This window comes from Crocuta crocuta, unplaced genomic scaffold, assembly GCF_008692635.1.
Source record: "Crocuta crocuta isolate KB4526 unplaced genomic scaffold, BGI_CrCroc_1.0 scaffold65, whole genome shotgun sequence".
NCBI lineage: Eukaryota > Metazoa > Chordata > Mammalia > Carnivora > Hyaenidae > Crocuta > Crocuta crocuta.
The window spans coordinates 1,865,467-1,885,702 of NW_027530683.1; the positions used below are offsets into that span (position 1 = coordinate 1,865,467).

The following is a 20,236-nucleotide window of genomic DNA, read 5'->3' on the forward strand; positions in this document are numbered from 1 at the left end:
TTCCATTTTGAGCACAATGCAATAGCAACCTGTTACTAGAACAACTTGAAACCTATGACGCAGTGACAGTAATCATAGCAGCAACAAAACCCAAATCCAGCTCAACTCCTGAGTGGATCAACTCAACGCTCACTCTACTGGCATGATAGAAAAACCACTGTTCTACTAATAGTGTCCAACATTCAAAAAACCCCCAAAAAACAGAAAAGCAAAAAAACAAAAAAAACAAAAAAACCCATGAGACACACGAAAAGCAAAGGCAAAGCAAAACAAAAGAAAACAAAGAAGAAAAAAGTAAAGTGACAAAGTAATCACAAAACCTGACTCAGATGGAACTACCATCCAACTACTCAATATTGGAACTACCAAACTGAAACTATGAAGGAAAAGGGAAAATCCCATAGTAAATGGCAAATGATTTTAGTACAAATTTAGCAGAATCCATTCCCACTAATATTAGGTAAAAGAAAGGATATCTGCTATTGTAATTCCTAGTCAAAATTAATTTGGCAGGTCTAGGAACTGTAAGAGGGAAAAGGGGGGGATTATTAAAGTTTTCTTTACATATCATAGCATTTATTTCATTGACTATGTTGAGTATGTACAACTTTTTAAATAACTTATTTTGCAAAACCTACACCGAGAAGAACTTGCAAAGAGTACAGAGTTCCTGCATAACCTTCATCTAACTTCCCCCAGTAATAATAATATATATGCACCATAGTATATTGTCAAAACCAGAAAACTGACCTTGATACGATGCTAGTAACTCAGAAATAAACCTTATTTGGTTTTCCATCTCTTTTTACACCTCCCACCTTTTCTTCCTGGTATATAATTCCATGACACATAAATATTACCAAACTGGAATACAGAATTGCTGCAACACTACACAAAACTCTTAGTTAGATTTTGTCAAACTCTGATCTTCTACCTAATTCTAAGAAACCACTGATCTGTTCTCCATCATGATTTTTATCACTTTGCGACCGTTACATAATTAGGATCATATAAATATAACCCTTTGATATTGGCTTTTCCCATTCAGTATGAGAACCATCAAAGGCACTGCAGGTATCAATAAGTTGCTCCTTTTTATTGCTGAGTCATAGTCAATTGCGTGGATGTTGATCCACCGATCCCTTAAAGGACATCTAGGTTCTTTCTAGTTTTGGGCAATAACAAAGCTTCTATGAACATTTCTGTACACGATTTTCATGAACATAAACTTTCATTTCTCTGGGTAAGACCCAGGAGTGCAATAACTGGGTTATATGTTAAATATATTTCTATAAGAAAGTGGCAAGCTATTTCCCAGAGTGGCTGTATTCTTTTATATTTCCACTAGTAGTATATGAGAGATTCAGTTTCTGCACATACTGACAACATTTGGTATTGTTTGTTGTTGTTTTGAGAGAGAGTGAGAGCATGAGCGGGGTGAAGGGGCAAGGGAGAGAAAGAATCTTAAGTAGGTCCACAGAGCCTGACATAGAGTTAGATTCCACAACCCTAAGATCATGACCTGAACTGAAATCAAGAGTTGGATGCTCAACAGACTGAGTTACCCAGGCACCCCTGTATATTTTATTTAGCCATTCTAATAGGTGTGACATGGTATCTTATTGGGGTTTTAATGGAGGTATAAAATTTCAAGGAAAGATTCCATTTTTAAAAGTTCTAAAAATAATATTAAAGTGCAAGGTTTGGGGTCCTTTGTCAAATATTCTGCTTCAGTAACCCTGAAATTGAGTCTAGGAATCTAAATTTAAATGTTCATTCTGTTATTCAAGTGTGCTGCTTCCAGAACTCTATCTATCTTAAAGAAATACCACATACTCTTCAAAACTTTAGCTCACATGTATCCTTTTTCAGCAAACTATCAGAAAGTGTGCTCCATCAAAATGAAAAAAGTCAAGCAAGATAAAAATGACATACAGGAAACAGGTGTTCCAACAGAAGAGAAACTAAAGGTGGCCACAGAATGACACTGGAGGTAAGTTCCAAGACCAGTAACGTCTTACAGAATAATCAGTTTAGATCCTTAAAAAAAAACACTTTTTGGTCACCTGAAATATTTGAAGGTATTAACAAGATATTTTTATTTAGTAGAGAATGTATGGATATATTAGTGATAGATATACACTGTACAAACAAGAAAATGCAGACTCTAATTCTGAGGAAGACACAACACTTAAAAAGAAAGGAAATGTGGTTTTATAAGAACTGAAGGGTGAAATATTTTTATCCTACTTGCAGGCTAAGACATTAGCCTTCCAGTTTCATGCATAATGGCAGAAGACAAGAATGCTGCATCACAAAGAACTTTACTCAGACAAAGCACAAACAGAATGAGCTTGGTGTCTTCATCGGTGGTCTCTGCCCTGCAGCTCCCATGGGGGCAATGTGGAGGGTAACAGTTGGATACCGCACACACAGTGAGGCTGCATTACAGCTAACGAACTCCAAACTTAGGGAAGCCAAATCTTTTATAGTATGCCGCAAGCAAACCTATCTGACCTTTGCTTCTGAGGGAGACACTGTTTTTCTTACACTGGACAGCAAACAAATCTGCCCTCTGCTACAGAGGGAGACACTATCTCTATCTTCCAAGGCTATTTGCTAAGCAAATATTCTCTGGAACATATATCAGAACAAAGTTCAATTTTGCCTCTACTCACAAGACACGTAGAAAAAAAAATATATGGGAGAATTGTCACCCAGTTGATTTAGAGGGTCACAACCAACATTAGATTTTAAAATAATTAAATAGAATTTAAAAGGTCTGAATACAAATATGTCACTAGAGTATGTATTATTTCTTTATATTTTGCTTTCTTTTTACATTTGTATGTTTGTATATTAACTGGGTCATGACATAACATAGAATTCTTTCTGAGATGTCTGAAGAATACTATCTGGTCAGTTATGAATAGAACATAACAATATCAATACTAAGCACTAATCTAAGAGAAAGCTAAAGCTTTATCTTCATAGTAGGAAGTCAACTAATAATAACAAAAAATGAAAACTAGTATAAGACATTCATTTAGAAATATAGCAATATAGTACAAATACAGAACAAACAGCTGAAAGAGTTGAGAGTGATTTTTTTCTGTGGAGCAGAAATCAGGAGAGGTAAGATATGGAGGCTGTTATTTTTTATTAGACCACTTATACAATCATTTGGCTTTAAAATGATTTGCGTTATTAAACCAAAAATTTGAAAAAATAATCAAATTTTTATTTGCTAACTACAGTTAAATATTAAAATACACAAATTTTAAAATGCACAAAATAATAAAATGTACAAAAATATTTCTCACAGTGCTGTTCATAAGAATGAAGCTACAAGCAACCTAGATATTTAGTACTAAGGGAAAAGTTAAAATTATGGTGCATCTATGCATTGCAAATTACTTAGTACATTAAGGTGATATTGATAGAGTAAGTGTACTGGAGAATGCTCTTGAAGTGTTAAGTAGGGAAAGCTAGATATTAAATTGCATGTGTGGTATTAATTTACTTACTTACTTATTCAATGGCTACTATACGTACTTGCAGGGGATCCAGCCAGAGCTGGTTTTGAGCTGCTATGCATAGGTACAGCCATATGAACTGTTAACAGCTGGCATCTGTTATGTATCTCTGACTTCCTGTCAAATATTTTTAATATCATCAATAGATACAGAACCAAAAATCCTTGATCTCATGGAGCAGTTATTCTACCAAGAAAACAGACAATGAAAATAATAAACAAGTATATGTATACTTTCTTAGGAGATAAGTACTCCGGAATAGAAACAGGGAAGGGGATTGATAAAATGCTTGGGAAGACCTCACTGAAAGGTGGCATTTGAAGAGACCTGAAAGAGTTAAGAAAGTAAACCATGTGAATATTTGGGGCAGGGTGGTGATGTTGGTGGTTGGTGGAGTGAATGATGTTTGGGAGTAGGAACAGAAGGTACTAAGATCTTCTGATGCAAGTGTACCTGGTACGTTTGTGGAACAGCAAGAGAGGAACGGGACTAAAATGAAGAATGGTGCCAAGGAGGAAACTGAGGTCCAGATTAAGGTCTTGTAGGTTTACCCTCTGGGTGAAATGGCAGGCCACTGAAAGATTCTTGGCAGAGGAGTAATATAATCTAATTTATATTTTAATAGGAACATCCTGGAGACTGTGTTGAGAATAGAGGAGGGCAAGGATGGAAATAAGAAACCATTAGTAGTCTTTTGTAAAAATCCAGGCAAGAGATGATGAAGGTCTGAAAGACCATAGTAGCAGTGGAAGTGATGAGAAGTGACCAAATTCTTGACACGCTCCAAAAGTAGAGCCACAAGAATTTGTTCACAGATGGAATGTGGAATGTAAGAAAGAGAAATCGAGCTTAACTCCAGGATTTTGTCTGCCTCTCCCCCAATCACACTGTCTCTCTCTCTTTCTCAAAAATAAACATTGAAAAAAATTTAAAAATGTGTTGACTTTAACTATGATAGATTAAAACTGATTTCTAATTTAAAAAACTTACTGATTATGTATTGAGTTCAATCATGTGCTAAATTCCAAGAGAAGAGCAAATGAAAAAGCTATTATCTCTTCTGCTCAAGAAGTTTTTGATTTAGAGAAGACATGTAAGGAATCAACTAATATCAGAGACAGAATTAAATAAAATCCATAACAAAAGTAAAGACCAGAGGAATTAAAATACATGACACATTTAGGGGGATGGCTGGGGTTTATCGAGGCTACAAAGAGAGAAATGGTAAAAAAAAAAAAAAAAAAAAAAAAAAAAAAAAAAAACACAAAGTAAAAGAATACAAAAACACTAATTCAAAGGGAGACAAGCATATCTATGTTTACTGCAGCATTATTTAAAATAGACAATCTATGGAAGCAGCCTAACTGTCCACCAAGAGATGAATGGGTAAAGATGTAGTGTACATACATAAAATGGAATATTATTCAGGCATAAGAAAGAATATCTTGCCATTTGTAACAATACAGATGGAGTTAGTATAAAACTAAGTGAAATAAGTCAGAGGAAGACAAATACCATATGGTTTCATTCATAGTGGAATTTAAGAAACAAAACAAAAGAGCAAAAGAAAAAAAAAGGAGAGAGAGAGACAAACCAAGAAACAATAGAGAACTGATGGTTACCACAGGGGAAGTAGGTGAGAAGATGGGTTAAATGGTGATGAGGATTAAGTTGTGCACTTGTTGTGATTAGCACTTGGAATTGCTGAATTGTCAATTATGGAAATGTTGAATATAACAATATATGTTAACTGGAATTAACAAAAACTTAAAAAAAATAAAAATCAAAAAAGAAAGAAAAAGAGAGAAAGAAAGAAAAGAAAGAAAGAAAAGAAAACACAAGCTAAAACTGTAGTGTGTAATCTTAAATTCCAATATTCGGAGGTTTGGATTATATGCTATACCTAACAGAAAGCAAATGAAATATTTTATTATTCTATTATTTCACTCTTGCTCTTGACAGTTACTTTTCTCTCTGCATATTTAAGGAATTATTTCCATTGCTGCCTTCTATTTAATATATTATTCCATTATTATTATTGAGAAGTCAGTGAGTCTAAATGCCATTTCTTTGTTAAATATGTCTTTTTAAAAAATGTTTTGGCTATTCTATTTTTTTTCTTTTAGAGAGAGAGAGAACAAGAAAGGGAGAGGGGCAAGCGAGAGAAAGAGACAGAGAGAGAGAGGAAGAGAGACAGAGAGAGAGAGAATCTTAACCAAGCTCCATACTCAGTGTAGATCCCAATGAGGGGTTCAATCCCATGACCCTGAGATCATAACCTGAGGCGAAATCAAGAATTTTGGTTCAGCCACCCAGGTGCCCCAAATATGTCTTTTCTAGTGGTTGTTTTTATTTTTTTTTTTATTTTTTTATTTTTTTAAATGTTTTATTTATTTCTAGGAGAGAGAGAGACAGCGTGAGCAGGGGAGGGTCAGAGAGAGAGGGAGTTACAGACTCTGAAACAGGCTCCAGGCTCTGAGCTGGCAGTCAGCACAGAGCCCGATGCGGGGCTCGAACCCACGAACCGCGAGATCATGACCTAAGTGAAAGTCGGACGCTTAACCGACTAAGCCACCCAGGCGCCCCTCTAGTGGTTGTTTTTAAAATCAAGAATTTTGGTTCAGCCACCCAGGTGCCCCAAATATGTCTTTTCTAATGGTTGTTTTTAAGAGCTTTGATTTTGATGCTCTGCAATATCTTCTAATTTATCATCCTTAGAATTGATTTTGGTATTCCTTGATCTGAGGCTTGTATCACTTGACAGTTCTGGAAGATACTCAGTCATGATTTCTTTGTATCTTGCCTTTCCCCTGTTCCCTATATTATCTATGCTAGAATTCCAAATAGTTTTATTTTAGATCTTTTCACTCTATCTCTTGTGTCTTTTAACATTTTATATTTTTCATTTCTTTTCTTTCTGGCTTCCATTTCCATACTTGGTTCAGATATATCTTCCAGTTCATTACAATTTCTTACATTGTATGTCCTCTGCTGTTAAACCTATTTGCTGTTTAATTTTAATTATTTTATTAACTTCTGTAAATTCAATCTCATTTGGTTTAATAAATTCACGTGATCATTTTTGGTTATTTTTCTTGCTCTTATTTTCAAGCATCTCTTTTTAAAGATATTACTTAAACATTTATATTATATTCTGTGACTGATAATTAGAATACCTAAACTATTTGTTGTTTTACTGTATGATTCTGGTGCATGATGTTTTTACTTTCATTAAAAGTTCCTTTTTCTCTTATGTGTTTTTTGATAGCTCTGGGTCTTTGAAATTTTATCTATAAGAAATATTAGAGGTTAACTGGAAGGTAATTGGCTTTGGTCTGTTGTCCATGGGTCCCTCCAGAGTTGGACTACTTCAGCTAAATCCTCAGCTTTTCGAGCTACACAAATAGCAAGATTTCAGGCAACCTGTGTGGTTCTAAAACCTGCCTTAAAGCTGGCCAAGGATGATGAATTCTCAGCAATTTCCTCCCCTCCACAGTCAAGAAAGTCAAATTCCTTTGTTACCTTATTTTGTATAAAGGGCTTGACTCTTGTTCACCTAAACACTAATGGTGTGGCCATTACGATACCAGCTTCAAGAGAGGGTATCTCATTACACTCTTTGGCTTAAACAGGCTCCAGGTTCTACCTCTTGTTTGTCTTGCCCTTGAAACCATTAAAATGGAAAATTCACCAAGGTTTGACAAATGCTCTCAGAGTAAAAGACAACTTCAGGCAATCACTTACTTCTCATGTCCCCTGCCCTCATTTCTACTTTGTTTTAGGCCTTTGTAAATTCCTTATCTTCCTGTCTTTTCTGCAACATTGTAAAATATACTTAAAATATACTTTTTTAGCCATCATTTTTCATTGTTCTTATCAGAAGGGTCATTTAGGATATCTCTATTTTCTTACACTGTTGAAAATGTAAGAGAATGAAAGTTTTTGAGTAGCAAAGTGTCACTTCTGTTTTAGGATAACAGCTAATGAAAGTAACAACTGGTTAAAGAGGTGAGAAACCAAGGGCAGAAAAGTTAGTTAGGAAGGTACAGGCATACTCTGGAAATATTGTGGGTTGGTTCCAGACATTTGCAATAAAGTGAATATTGCAATAGGGTGAGTAAAATGGAGTTTTTAAATTTCTCGGTACATGTAAATGTTATGTTTATACTGTACTATATAGTCTATTAATGTGCAATAGTATGTCTGTAAAAACACAATGTGTATCCTTTAATTAAAAAATACTTTATTGGTAAAAAACACTAACCATCATCTGATCTTAGTGAGTTGTAAGCACTGACCACAGATCACAATAACAAATATAATGCTAATGAAAAAGTTTGACATATTGCACAAAATTACCAAAATGTGACTCAGAGACAAAAAGTGAGCAAATCCTGTTGAAAAAAACGGCACTGACGGGCACCAGGGTGGCTCAGTCAGTTAAGTGTCCAACTTCAGCTTAGGTCATGATCTCACAGTCGGGGAGTTCAAGCCGCATGTCAGGCTCTATGCTGACAGCTCAGAGCCTGGAGCCTGCTTCGGATCCTGTATCTTCCTCTCTCTCTCTGCCCCGCTCCCCGCGTACACTCTGTCTCCTCTCTCTCTCTCAAAATAAAACAAAGACATGAAAAACAAATGGCACCGACAGACTTGCCTTAGCATACAGGGTTGCCATAAATCTTTAATTTGCAGAAAATGTATTATCTGTGAAGTGCAATATAGTGAAGTACAATAAAATGAAACTGTTATTGTCTAGTTCATGAACTTGACATAGGGTAGAGATAGGATAATAAAAATAGAAAGCAAAATAGGACAGAAATCATTGCTGTGAATGGACAGAACTGAATGTTCAACTGCTTTGTGGTGGATGACAGCTTAGAAGAATATGAAGGTTATGTCAATTATATTACCCTACATATCTAAGGAGTATGGTAGTATCATTAACTAATAGATGTTAATTGATCAATATGGAAGTAAATAATAGAAAACTATTAAGAGTGATTTAAAATACAAGGTAAAACTATCCAGAAAAAGAAATCAGGGTATAGGTGCTTAACATTCTCAAAGAAGCTCATTGGCTAAGGGGCTCGATGATGTTAGTGGCCAGCTTTTGGTATATTCTTCATGGCTTTAAAATGGTTGCTACAGTTCCAGGCAGCAAGTACATGTTTAAGGTATTAAGATGACTGCTCCATCAGTCCTACATGAAGAAAACAAAAACTTTTCCAGAGACACTCCAACTTCTCTCTACCCTGTTGAATTCCTCTTGTGTCGTACTGGCAAAAAGAAAGGCTGAGAAAGTGATTAATTTCTCCTGGTTCTATAGCAAAGACAAACAAAGGAGAATTATGATTGGGAATAAATGTTAAGTTATACAGTCAATAGTGTTAGACTCAGGTCCTGACTTCTTTCTGGGGAGAAAAGACTTAGGGAGTCAAATTAGGGATTTGTTCTCAAACTTGTTGAGGTTAAAGAAACATTAAGATATCTAAGTGAAGGGCAGACGAGGCAGTTGTTAGGACATAAATAACAGGTGATATTATAGGAATAGATGGAATCAGAACACACAAGCTACAATAAAAGAAACTCCAAATACTGATGAGAAAGTGGAGCAATAAATCTCATTCATTACTGGTAGGAATGAAAAATGGTACAGCTACTTTGGAAGATAGTTTGGCAGTTTCTTCCAAAACTAAACATTCTTATCAAACAACCCAGCGATCGAGTTCTTGGTATTTATCCAAATGAGCTGAAAATTTTATGCCCACAAAAAAATTCTACAGATAGCTGGTTAGAGAAACTTTATTCATAACTGCCAAATTCTGGAAGCAACCAAGATGCCCTTCAGTAGGTGAGTAGATAAATAAACTGTGGTATATCCAGAAAATGGAATATTAAACACTGAAAAGACATAAGCTATGAAGCCATCAAAAGATATAGAGAAAGTTTAAATGAATACATACTGTATGATTCTAACTAAACGACATTCTGTAAAAGGCAAAACTAAGATTAAACATTAGAAAGATTAATGGCTGGCACGTATTGGGAGGAGAAAAAAATAAAGAGGTAGAGAGCACAGAGGATTTTTAGAGTGAAACTGTTTTATATGATACTGCAGTGGTAGATACATGTCATGCACTTTGTCAAAAGCCGTAAAATGTATAGCACTAAGAGTGACCCTTAACATAAACTGTGGACTGTGGGTGTATACTGATGTGGTTATATGGTGGTATACAAATATACCAATATGGTGCTGGATGCTGAGGGCATTTACATGTATGAAGGCAGGAGGTATGTGGTACTCTCTGCTTAATTTTGCTGTGAATCTACAACTGCTCTAAAAAAATAAATATTGTTTTAATGAACAATAAGGGACTTATCACACAACTTGGGAATAGGTAGAAAAAGAGGCACCAACTAAAGAACAGCAATCAAAGAAGAAAAATGATGAGAATATAACAATAGAGAACCACAGGAAAGTATTTCAAAAGGACAGGGCCAACAAAGTTGAAATGTGTTCTAGTTACACTGACTGGGATGTTAAGTAGACGAAAGATTAAGTTTCACAGGTTTAATCACCAGAGGTCACTTACAACCTAAGCAAGAATGGCTTTCAATGGAATTACAGTGCAGAAGTCCAACTGTGGGAAGTGAAAGATGCATGACAAAGAAGGTAAATAAATAAAATGGAAGAGGAAAAGAAGGCAGTATACGCAAAATTTCTTATTAAGTCTGATGTCTGCATATTTATGGCTGATCTAAATTTATTTAAAAATATTAAATATCCAAAATTGTGTTCTTCAAGAAAGCAATTTTTTCACATAAATGGATTAAATTTATTTTAAATGAGAAAATAAGCTCTTTCTAAATTAACTATTATGATATAGACTGGTATCAATATAAATTTAGTCCTTCATCTTGTATGTGCCAATGTGTTTTACTTGTTATTAGGGAAAACCACAAACACTATCAAAGTAGGAGGGAAAATTCCACGCTAGCAAATTTAGCTGGTATAATTCCATGCTACTTTAAAAATAATGTATATGATCACAAAATAACCATTTAGCTCTATCATTAGAAACAATCTAGACAGAACCCCCAGGTTATCAGAATAAACAAAGATTTATTATTTGAACATTATAATATTAAAAAGTATTTCCTTGTATGATAATCATGTCTTAGCCTTAATCTATTGGAAAGTTCTATATAATGTATGAGCATTAACTTGGATTTTTCCCAAACACATCACTAGGACTGTTCCCTTTAAGAATTTCAGCATTACACAATTAAAGCATACATTTTATGCTCTCATCCTAGTCAAATTTACTTTTTACTGATATCAATTAACAGTACTTTTTATAATAAAATACTAGAAATATTATTGACTTACTGAAGGCTCCAAGAGAAGCCTCTTTTAAAAAATTTCTTCCTAAGGCTTATTTAGGTACTAACTAAATATTGAATGAGTTAACAAACACAAAAATAGTATTTGTTAGTGTACCCTAAAAGACAGGCATATTGCTGAGAAAGTACACAGTTGATTCATTAGACAGTTTGGCAACAAACTTATTATTTAGAATTTATATGGCAACTTGAAGATACAGAATACAACACCTGAAGAATCAAATAAAGAACAAAATCCCTGGAAGCTAAGAATAATTTCTAAAAATGATTCAGAATAAAGCAGATATGTAATATATATAATAAATTTAAGGTTTCTCATGAGGAATACAGCACAAAATAACTAAAGAATGATTCAAACGTAGCTTTGTTTATATATTGCTTTACACAGTTTATAATTTATAGAGATTTCTATTTTATAGGGATTTTATTTGGTTTGGGTTTAAACTTTCAGGGGTTTTTTGTTCTATATCTTACCTTCTAATTTTAATAACCTCTTAGAAATGTGCATTTCTTTTTTGCAGACAGCAGGTGCCATTTAATTCAATTTAACATAAATACACAAGAAAAAATCCAGAAGAACTGTGGTATTACTATGTACTTAACAAACTAGAATTTTAATTTTAGGTCTGTTTTACATAAGAATAGCCATATCATATATGGCACATGAAATCTGTCCCCTGATGCTGATAATAAGTTGGCAGATATAATGTAAGTTGCCTTTAAAACTTTGGATTTGCAAGTATACATTTGAAAAAATTATTATACTAAATTTTACTCTAGCAAATTCCTTGGGGTAATTAAAAAATGATGAAGAATCTAAATTTCTTTTCTTTCCCACTTAATGCTCTAGTCTATCTATGAATTTAAGAGAAAGGAAGAGAAAGTGCATTAAACAATGACAACAAAGTTATTATAGACTCCTAACTACTCAATGAAAATTTCAAAATGAAGCTAAACATGTTTGCAGAAAACTCTGACTTCAATCAAACTAACTTTGCACTTTTTGGACTAAAAATATTTTCCACTTCAAAATGTCACCATTTTTCTAATTTTGGTAGCTAATCCTGGCATAGTTGAGTTATACTGCTAATTCTACAATATTCTCCTGTAAGCTGTAGCAAAAAGAGAATTTAAGACAACAAAATGCAATACAATTTTCTTGATAGCATCTTTTTTCTTCCTGCACAATCATGACAATGATGAATCTTTTTTGTTTCTTATAGATCTGATTTTGTTTTAATTTTTAACCAATTAATGAGACTGTAAGCACTTTGAGGGCAGGAACGCTACTATGTTACAGGTATTATGCTAAGAATTGGGACAAAGACGAAAAAAGAATGTAAAGTAATAAGTACCACAAGAAAAAATATATAATTAGCAGAATCAAAATGATGCCATGATGTCCTTTTTTTGTGATTATTGGATCTATACTAAAATGAAACAGAACACTTGTCATGAAATGTACACTTGTTTCCAGTTTTAGTGGATTCTTTTTTTTTTTTTTGTAATAAGTAACATTTTAAGTACTATTTCAATTCTTAAACATATTCACATACCCTTCAGGGAGAGTCACTTCTGTGGGTTAATAATATTACAAGATCAGTGTAATAAATATTGATGCGAAGAAAAGGCTCATGGTTTAATTTGTGTGTGTGTGTGTGTGTGTGTGTGTGTGTGTGTGTGTGTGGCCCCGTTTTATGAACTACAAAAGGTAACAATATATTGTAAAATCAGAAACAGAATGAACACGTACCCAAAGTATTAATATACCACCACTCAAAATTCAGAAAATATGTTGTTTTCATTTACACATACATGAAATAAAATAATGCCATAACAGAAGGGTGCTGTATCTGTGTTTAAAGAAGGGGTTGTTGGCAAACACCACAGCTCACTTCTGTGGAAATATATGCAGCACAGAAAGCTGGCACCAAGGGCTTACAACCTTAATTTGCCTGTAAGAAGGAACGGAGATTTACCTTCAGAGCACGTTCTTGATTGTTTTCAGCAGTCAGATGTCTCATGTTGTTTGCTGAAGTCTGGTTCTGCTCTTTCAGATGATGAAGCTCCTGCTCTAGCCGTTTGCACTGCCACAGGGGAAGAATCCCATTAAGTAAAGGAGTTATAGAATTTTTTTTTTCAAACAAGCCACACAAATTAATGTAAATAATACCACTGCATTCACTAAAAGACAAGGTATCTTTTTCAACAAGAATACTAAGTTAAAGGTAATGATGAATATGAATAAAGTAATATTGTTTATAGTACTCTGGCAATCCAATTGCAATTTGCCTTTTCTTAATCTAAATATTACCATAAATTAGAAAAACACTTTGTTATTTTATAAAATTAAGATCAAACTACATTTAAAATTATTTTCTTCATCGATCAAATGTTTTTTAAAATTATTTATCTTTAGGCTGAATAAAAACATGCTTCTAAAAATCACTTGGGGTTCTAAGTAAACCACAATATCATATTCTGTGATGAATTTTTATTAAATTTTTAAAAATAACAATTATAAAATATGTATTAAGAGGTTTTTCAGATTTTTAGAAATATCTAAAGAAATTGTGTAAGGAAGAAAGTATTAACTATTAACTATAGACTGCTACAGGTTTGGAAACAACTAAGGAAACAAGTGTTTTTCATTTTTATTTTTACTAAACCTTATTTTTAAGTAATACAAATAACACATATGAAATGACATTCTAACTTACAGGAAATATAAATAAATTTATATTTAGATTTATATTTAGATTTATATTTAAATTTATATTTAGAATATAAATTAAAAAAAAGAAATTATAAATAAAAGTGTAAGTGGGAATCTATCCTAAGAAAATAACTTAAGTATGCCATTTGAATACAAGATCTTATATTAATATACCAAACATTTTACACATTATATAGGATATAAAGTGATATGCAGTAATTCAGGACCTTACCAAAATACATGGGGGATTAGCTAAAAGAATAAAGTACTAACCCCATCTTTCAGGAAAAAAAGTTAAAAATCACTCCTTAATTTATCTATTTGTTAATTAGAGAGTATTTAAGGGGTGCTTGGCTGGCGCAGTTGGATAAAATTTATAACTCTTGGTTGTGAGTCTGATCCCTACACTGGAAGTACAGATTACTAAAAAAATAAATTAAAAAAAAATTAGGATATATAAGTAACAACCATTAAGTAAATACCTAGACAAAGTTAATTCTAGATTATCTGACAAATGACTAGTTGTCCTAATGAATTAAAAATCATTATTACAAAGCAATCAAGATACAGTCATAATCCAAATTGGCATCTAATATTGATTTCTTTTGCCTCTGACCTCTATAATATTTAGTCCATATCAGTATTTCTCAAGCCTTAGTAATATACAAATCCTTAATATATGTATTTTTAATTTTTTTACTGTGAGAGAGTGTGTGCATGCACACATCTGCACATGTGCAGGGGAGAGGCAGAGAGAAGAAGAGAATTCTAAGCAGGCTCCATGCTGTCAGTGCAGAGAGAAGGGCTTGATCCCATAAACTGTGAGATCATGACCTTAACCAAAATCAAGATTCAGGATGCTTAACCGAAGATTGAGCCACACAGGCACCCCACAAATCCTTTTAAAAGAAATGTCTTACCAAACTCCTGATATTGACTTAAATTATATAATGATATTTTACAAATACAACATTGAATATACATGCCTCATGCATATATAATACAATTACAAAGCCAAAATATATTTATAAATGAAGTAAAATAATAATAACAAAATCAAGATTTTTAAAATATTAAATTTACCAGATAAAGTTTTGCTGAAATTAAGTTCTGCAAATACAGTGTTGACTATATTACAGTCAAATATAATATAGTGTCAGATAATTTCTTGTTGCCATGTCTATTCCAACATGTGCTGTGTGACAACTTAAATCACCTATCACATTTTTAGGGGTGCCTGGGTGGCTCAGTCAGTTAAGCATCCAAGTCTTGATTTTGGCTCAGGTCATGATCTCATGGTTTATGGGATCAAGCCCCATGTTGGGCCCTGTATGACAATGTGGAGCATGCTTGGGATTCTCTCTCCTCTGCTCCTATTGCACTCACTTACTCTCTCAAAATAAATAAACAACATTAAAAAAAAAAATCACCTACTACATTTTAAAAACGATTTAAGTGAAACCCTTGTGACAACACACCATTTGGCCTTCATTTGGAAGGGACACACAATTTACACATTAAACTCTATTATCTGTCCCTTTTTTGCCTATAACAATTCAAATATTTGCTCACAAATCCAACCAAAATACAAATGTGTTGTGAAGACACAAATCAAGAGGCATGAAAATGAGTAAGACATAGCAGTGAGCATCACAATCTAGTAGATATATTCTTTACTAGAAGTATCCTCTACATTTTCAATTGATTTTAATATAAAATTATTATATATTAAATACTTAAACAGAATGACTAAATATGACTTATGAGGTTACAAAGGTAGGGGAGATAATTTTGGCTATGGGATAAAAGACTGTCTGATGGAGCTGATGACATCTGAGTTGGGCTTATTTGGGGAACATGATTTTATAAATTGAATGAAGAGAAAGAGGAAGAATACAGGAGGAAAGGTAGAAACACCAAGGGTCTATTTGAAGAAAGTGAGAAATCATGGTCACAAATTAACCACTTTTTTTTTTTTAATATTTTTATTTATTTCTAGGAGAGAGAGAGAGAGACAGCGTGAGTAGGGGAGGGTCAGAGAGAGAGGGAGTCACAGACTGAAACAGGCTCCAGGCTCCGAGCTGGCAGTCAGCACAGAGCCCGACGTAGGGCTCGAACCCACGAACCGCGAGATCGTGACCTAAGCGAAAAGTCGGACGCTTAACCCACTAAGCCACCCAGGCGCCTCAAACTGTGGTTATGTTTTAAGCAACAGTTCAGATCTTTTAGAAATATACAATATAAGGGGCGCCCAGGTGGTTCAGTCAGTTCAGAGTCCGACTTTCGGTTCCGGCTCAGGTCATGATCTCACGGTTCTGAGTTTGAGCCCTGCGTGGGTTCTGGTAGAGCCTGCTGAGGGTCCTCTCTCTTTCTCTCTCTGTCTCTCTCCCCTTCCTCTCCTGCTCACTCACACTCTCTCACAAAATGAATAAACTTAAAAAAAAAAAAGAAATACACAATAAAAGTTACAGATAAAAAGGATATTATATCCGGTACTTCCTTCAAAATAATGTGAGAAGGAATAAGTGAGTGGAGGATAGAGATTAAAAAAAGATGGACAGTTGTAGCATGGGAAAAATACCTCAGAGGCCCAGAGATTCTATAGTCTGTAGGTTCACTGATAAGAAGAAAAGGATTAAAATTTTCTCTATAAACAAAACTAATTCTATAGTGCAAGTGAACTAAACATATAAAATATAAAAATTGATGGCAAAGTTTTATAAAATGATTTTGGCCCATATTTAATACAAGATCTGTTTTCAGCAGTAATTTCCTTTTACTTGCTATCGTAAATAATGAAATTTATATCAAGCAGGTGATATATTGTTACGAATCTGCTTTACTTTATGTGCTCTTTCTGAAAGATTAACATGTCTTAAGTTTTTAACAAAAAGTTTTCTAATATTGTATAAGTTTTTAACAGCTGCCGTTTCTCCTGTACAATCTGCTTTCAGTCACGGACCATTCTGACTGTGTACAATCAAATGTCTCCCCACTTGGATGCTCTACAGTTCTTTCCTTTGCAGACAAAAAATAATAACAGACCCTTCCAGTCAAAACAGACACTACACTTCGGTGTCAATGTGAATTATGTACTTTGAAGTGCAGATGTTTGGAAACACTTAGGATTATATAAATAAGTTTTTATTCTTCTTAATTTAGCAGAATCTTTAAAAATCACTTCATTTTAGATTTAAAAACAGTAACTAGAATGCTTTTGTCACACTGCAATAACTTGGAATAAAGAGTTTTAAAATTCAAAGGGTAACTTGCTTCTTCAAAGCCTGAGAAATATATCAATAACTTGGTTTAAATCAACATTATACAATGTTCAGAGGTATTAAGTTTAAAAATAGCAAAGATTAAAAAAGAAAAACAATAATTATGTGAGTCTCTAAAACCACATGTACTATAGCTGGTATGTGTGTATATATGCACACACGCGCATACACATATAAAACATTAAAAAACATAGTTACTCAGTAATTATTCATTAAGCATCCATTTGACAAGATACCAGCAGCCACCAGGCAACATGCCCGGCAATGACATATTTCTACAGATTTATACATATATTTCTTAATTACATGTATATATTTCAAAAACACCATAAGAAAGTAAATAACTAGGGATTTAATAACAAATACAGTAATTTATAGTCCTTTAAAATTATTGAATTATTTTTAAAAAGATTAAAGAAACATTGTATTTTTTTCCTAATGTTTATTTATTTTTGAGAGGGAGAGACAGAGTGTGAAGAGGGGAGGGGCAGAGAAAAAGGGAGACAGAGAATCTGCAGCAGGCTCCAGGCTCTGAGTTATCAGCACAGAGCCAACAGAGGGGGTGGGGTGGGGTGGGGTGGGGTTCGAACTCACAACTGTGAGATCATGACCTGAGATGAAGGTGGACGCTTAACTGAAGGAGCCACCCAGACAACCCAAGAAACATTTTAAATAACAAAGTAAAAGGATTAGTAAACACGATAATTACTTTAAAGGTATCCACATACATTCAGGAATTTATTTAGTATACTGTTATTAAAATATTATTTTGTGATACAATTTAGTATTATGTGAGTTGCATTCATAAAAAGCTTTTCATTTGAAAAATCATAGTTTGCATGCCTATTTCAGAGTAAAGGCTAATGCACATACTATTAACAGTCAATCAACTCTTACAATGTACATATATTTTCATTTTCCTTGGATAGATATCTAGAAATGAAATTGCTACATCACAGAGTAAATTTGTTCCACTGCATAAGAAACTGCCACAAGCAGTTTCCAAAACTATTGTACCATCTTTTACTCCCATTAGCAATGGATCAGAATTTTGGTTGCTGACAACCTAATCAGTATTTGTTGTGTCAGTCTTTTAAATTTCAGATGCCATAGTTCATGTGATGTAGTATCACTTTCAAATTTGTGTTTCTTCACAAATTAGAAGCTTTTCATTTGTCATTGGACGTTTGTGAGTTTTATGCCCATCTTCAGGGGGTACTGTTTTATCTTCTTATGATCTATTTGTAGGAATTATTTAAACATACTTAATATTTAAGTCTTGTGGCAGATATATGAACTGCAATATTTTCTCCCAAGCTATGGCTTACCTTTTCATTTTCTTAAAGTTGGCCTTTGATGAGTATTAGTTTTTAATTTTGTTAAAAGCACATTTATCAATTTTTGCATTATGGTCGGAGCTATTTCTATCCTTTCTGAAATGCTTGCCTAGCTCAGTATAATAAAGATATTTTCTTCAAATTCTAGGTTTCTTGTATAGGTCTATAATCCACCTTGACTTTATTTTTGATTACAGCATGAAGAGTCAGGACTCCTTTTAGTTCCACACTGATACCCAGCTGTTGTACCACTATTTGCTGACTTCTCTTTCCTCAATGGACTGATCTGGTGTGCTGGTCTAAAATCAAGTGAGTCCCTCAAGCAAAAAAAATGAAGTTAGACAACTTGCTTAAGACATACAAGAAGAATTAATTTAAAACTGATCACAAAACTAAACGTAAAAGCCAAAACCATAAAAATCTTAGGAGAAAACACCTTAGGAGTAAAAATTTATCTTAGGATAAAAAATTTAGGAGTAAATTTTGGTGACACTATGTGAAGCATAACCTTCTAAGCCTTTAAGTGACAAAAAATATAAAATAAACTTCATTACAATAAAAAACTTTTGTGCCTCATACGATGTCATTAAGAAAGTGAAAAATTTTACAAGTAATATATGTGATAAATAGCTTGTATGTATAATATATAAAGAACTCTTACAACTCAATAACACAAAGAATAATCACATAACAATGGACAAAGGATCAGGATGCAAACATTTCTCTAAAGAATATATATAAATGGCTAATAAACACAAGAATAGACAAGACAACATCATCAGCCATTAGGGAAAAGCAAATCAAAGCCACATGAACATGACAATGACCTCTGCAAGAAGGTGTACAAAGAAGCTCCAGGCCCAAGTTCCCCAGTGGAAATAAAAAGTAAACAACATATGAACCAAGCTTTGTGGGGATTCTAGAAACCAGTTAAGGAGGAAGAGCAATCAAATGAACCCTCAGCCAAGAAAAAGACACTGTCAAACTCGTCGGAGATTTTGTGGTACTTTCACTTGTCCCTCGTGGACTGTCCCTTCTGGCACATCACAGTGATGTCAGTTGCAAGCAGGCAGTCCAATTCCCAGTTCCTTCCTTGGATGAGATAAAAAAAAAAAAAAAAAGTGGGATTTCCCCCCAACATTCTGGCTTGCCTACAGGTGGTCCAAGGGACTTGTTTATGCCTTGTCTGATTGTGGAGTACTAATGGGAACAGTGGCATAGTTTGGATATTAGGTTGGAAGTTGCTGAAAGCAATAGTAGATACCACGGTGAATGAGTACTATAGTAGAACTATAGAGCTTCAGGTGTCTGGAGTCAAGAACTTATTAGCAGAAGACCACAAGAGATATCCAAGGACCTGCAAAGAAGCAAGTATGAGACTCTAAGGAAAAATTAGGATATTTAAAGCCGCGAAGTAGAGAGAAGAACTGGGAAAAAGGCATACATAGGGCCAGGGAAGATGGTATCTAGAAAAGGCCCACGAAGAACTTGAGCCATCATACTACACTTAATAGTAAAAGTCCCCCTCTGTAAAGATCCAGTCCATAAAGACTAGGAGATGTGGATATTTGTTCAAATGCCCAATTTTGAACAATAAAAAAAGTTAGAAGGCATACAAAGAAACAGGGAGTCATGGCCTATTTGAGGGAACAAAGTGAATCTTCAGAAACTAAACCAGGAGCGCCTGGGTAACTCAGTGGGTTAAGAGGCCGAATTCAGATCAGGTCATGATCTCACGGTTCCTGATTTCGAGCCGTGTCAGGCTCTGTGCTGACAGCTCAGAGCCTGGAGCCTGCTTCTGATGGTGTCCCCCTCTCTCTGCCCCTTCCTCACTCGAATCTGTCTCTGTCTCTCAAAAATAAACACTTGAAAAAAAAAGGAAAAAAGAAACCAATCCAGAAGAAACAGGCCTCAAACATACTGACCAAAGACTTTAAATGCTGTCTTAAGTATCCTCAATGA

The 20,236-nt window shown here is 34.1% G+C and overlaps 1 protein-coding gene across 4 annotated transcripts in view; it reads right to left on the reverse strand.

Annotated features, from left to right (window-relative positions):
• Positions 1 to 20,236, reverse strand: part of MIPOL1 (mirror-image polydactyly 1) — a 336,826-nt gene that overhangs the window by 182,199 nt on the left and 134,391 nt on the right. For 3 of the 4 annotated variants that reach the window (XR_013336270.1, XM_077769202.1, XM_077769200.1), the window contains one exon: positions 12,920 to 13,027. The exons of the other annotated variant lie outside the window; for it this stretch is intronic. Coding sequence is in view for 2 of the 3 variants with exons in the window: in XM_077769202.1 (XP_077625328.1) it covers positions 12,920 to 13,027 (108 nt within the window). In the remaining variant the exon portion in view is untranslated. The remainder of the gene's footprint in view (positions 1 to 12,919; positions 13,028 to 20,236) is intronic. 4 annotated transcript variants of the gene reach the window in all.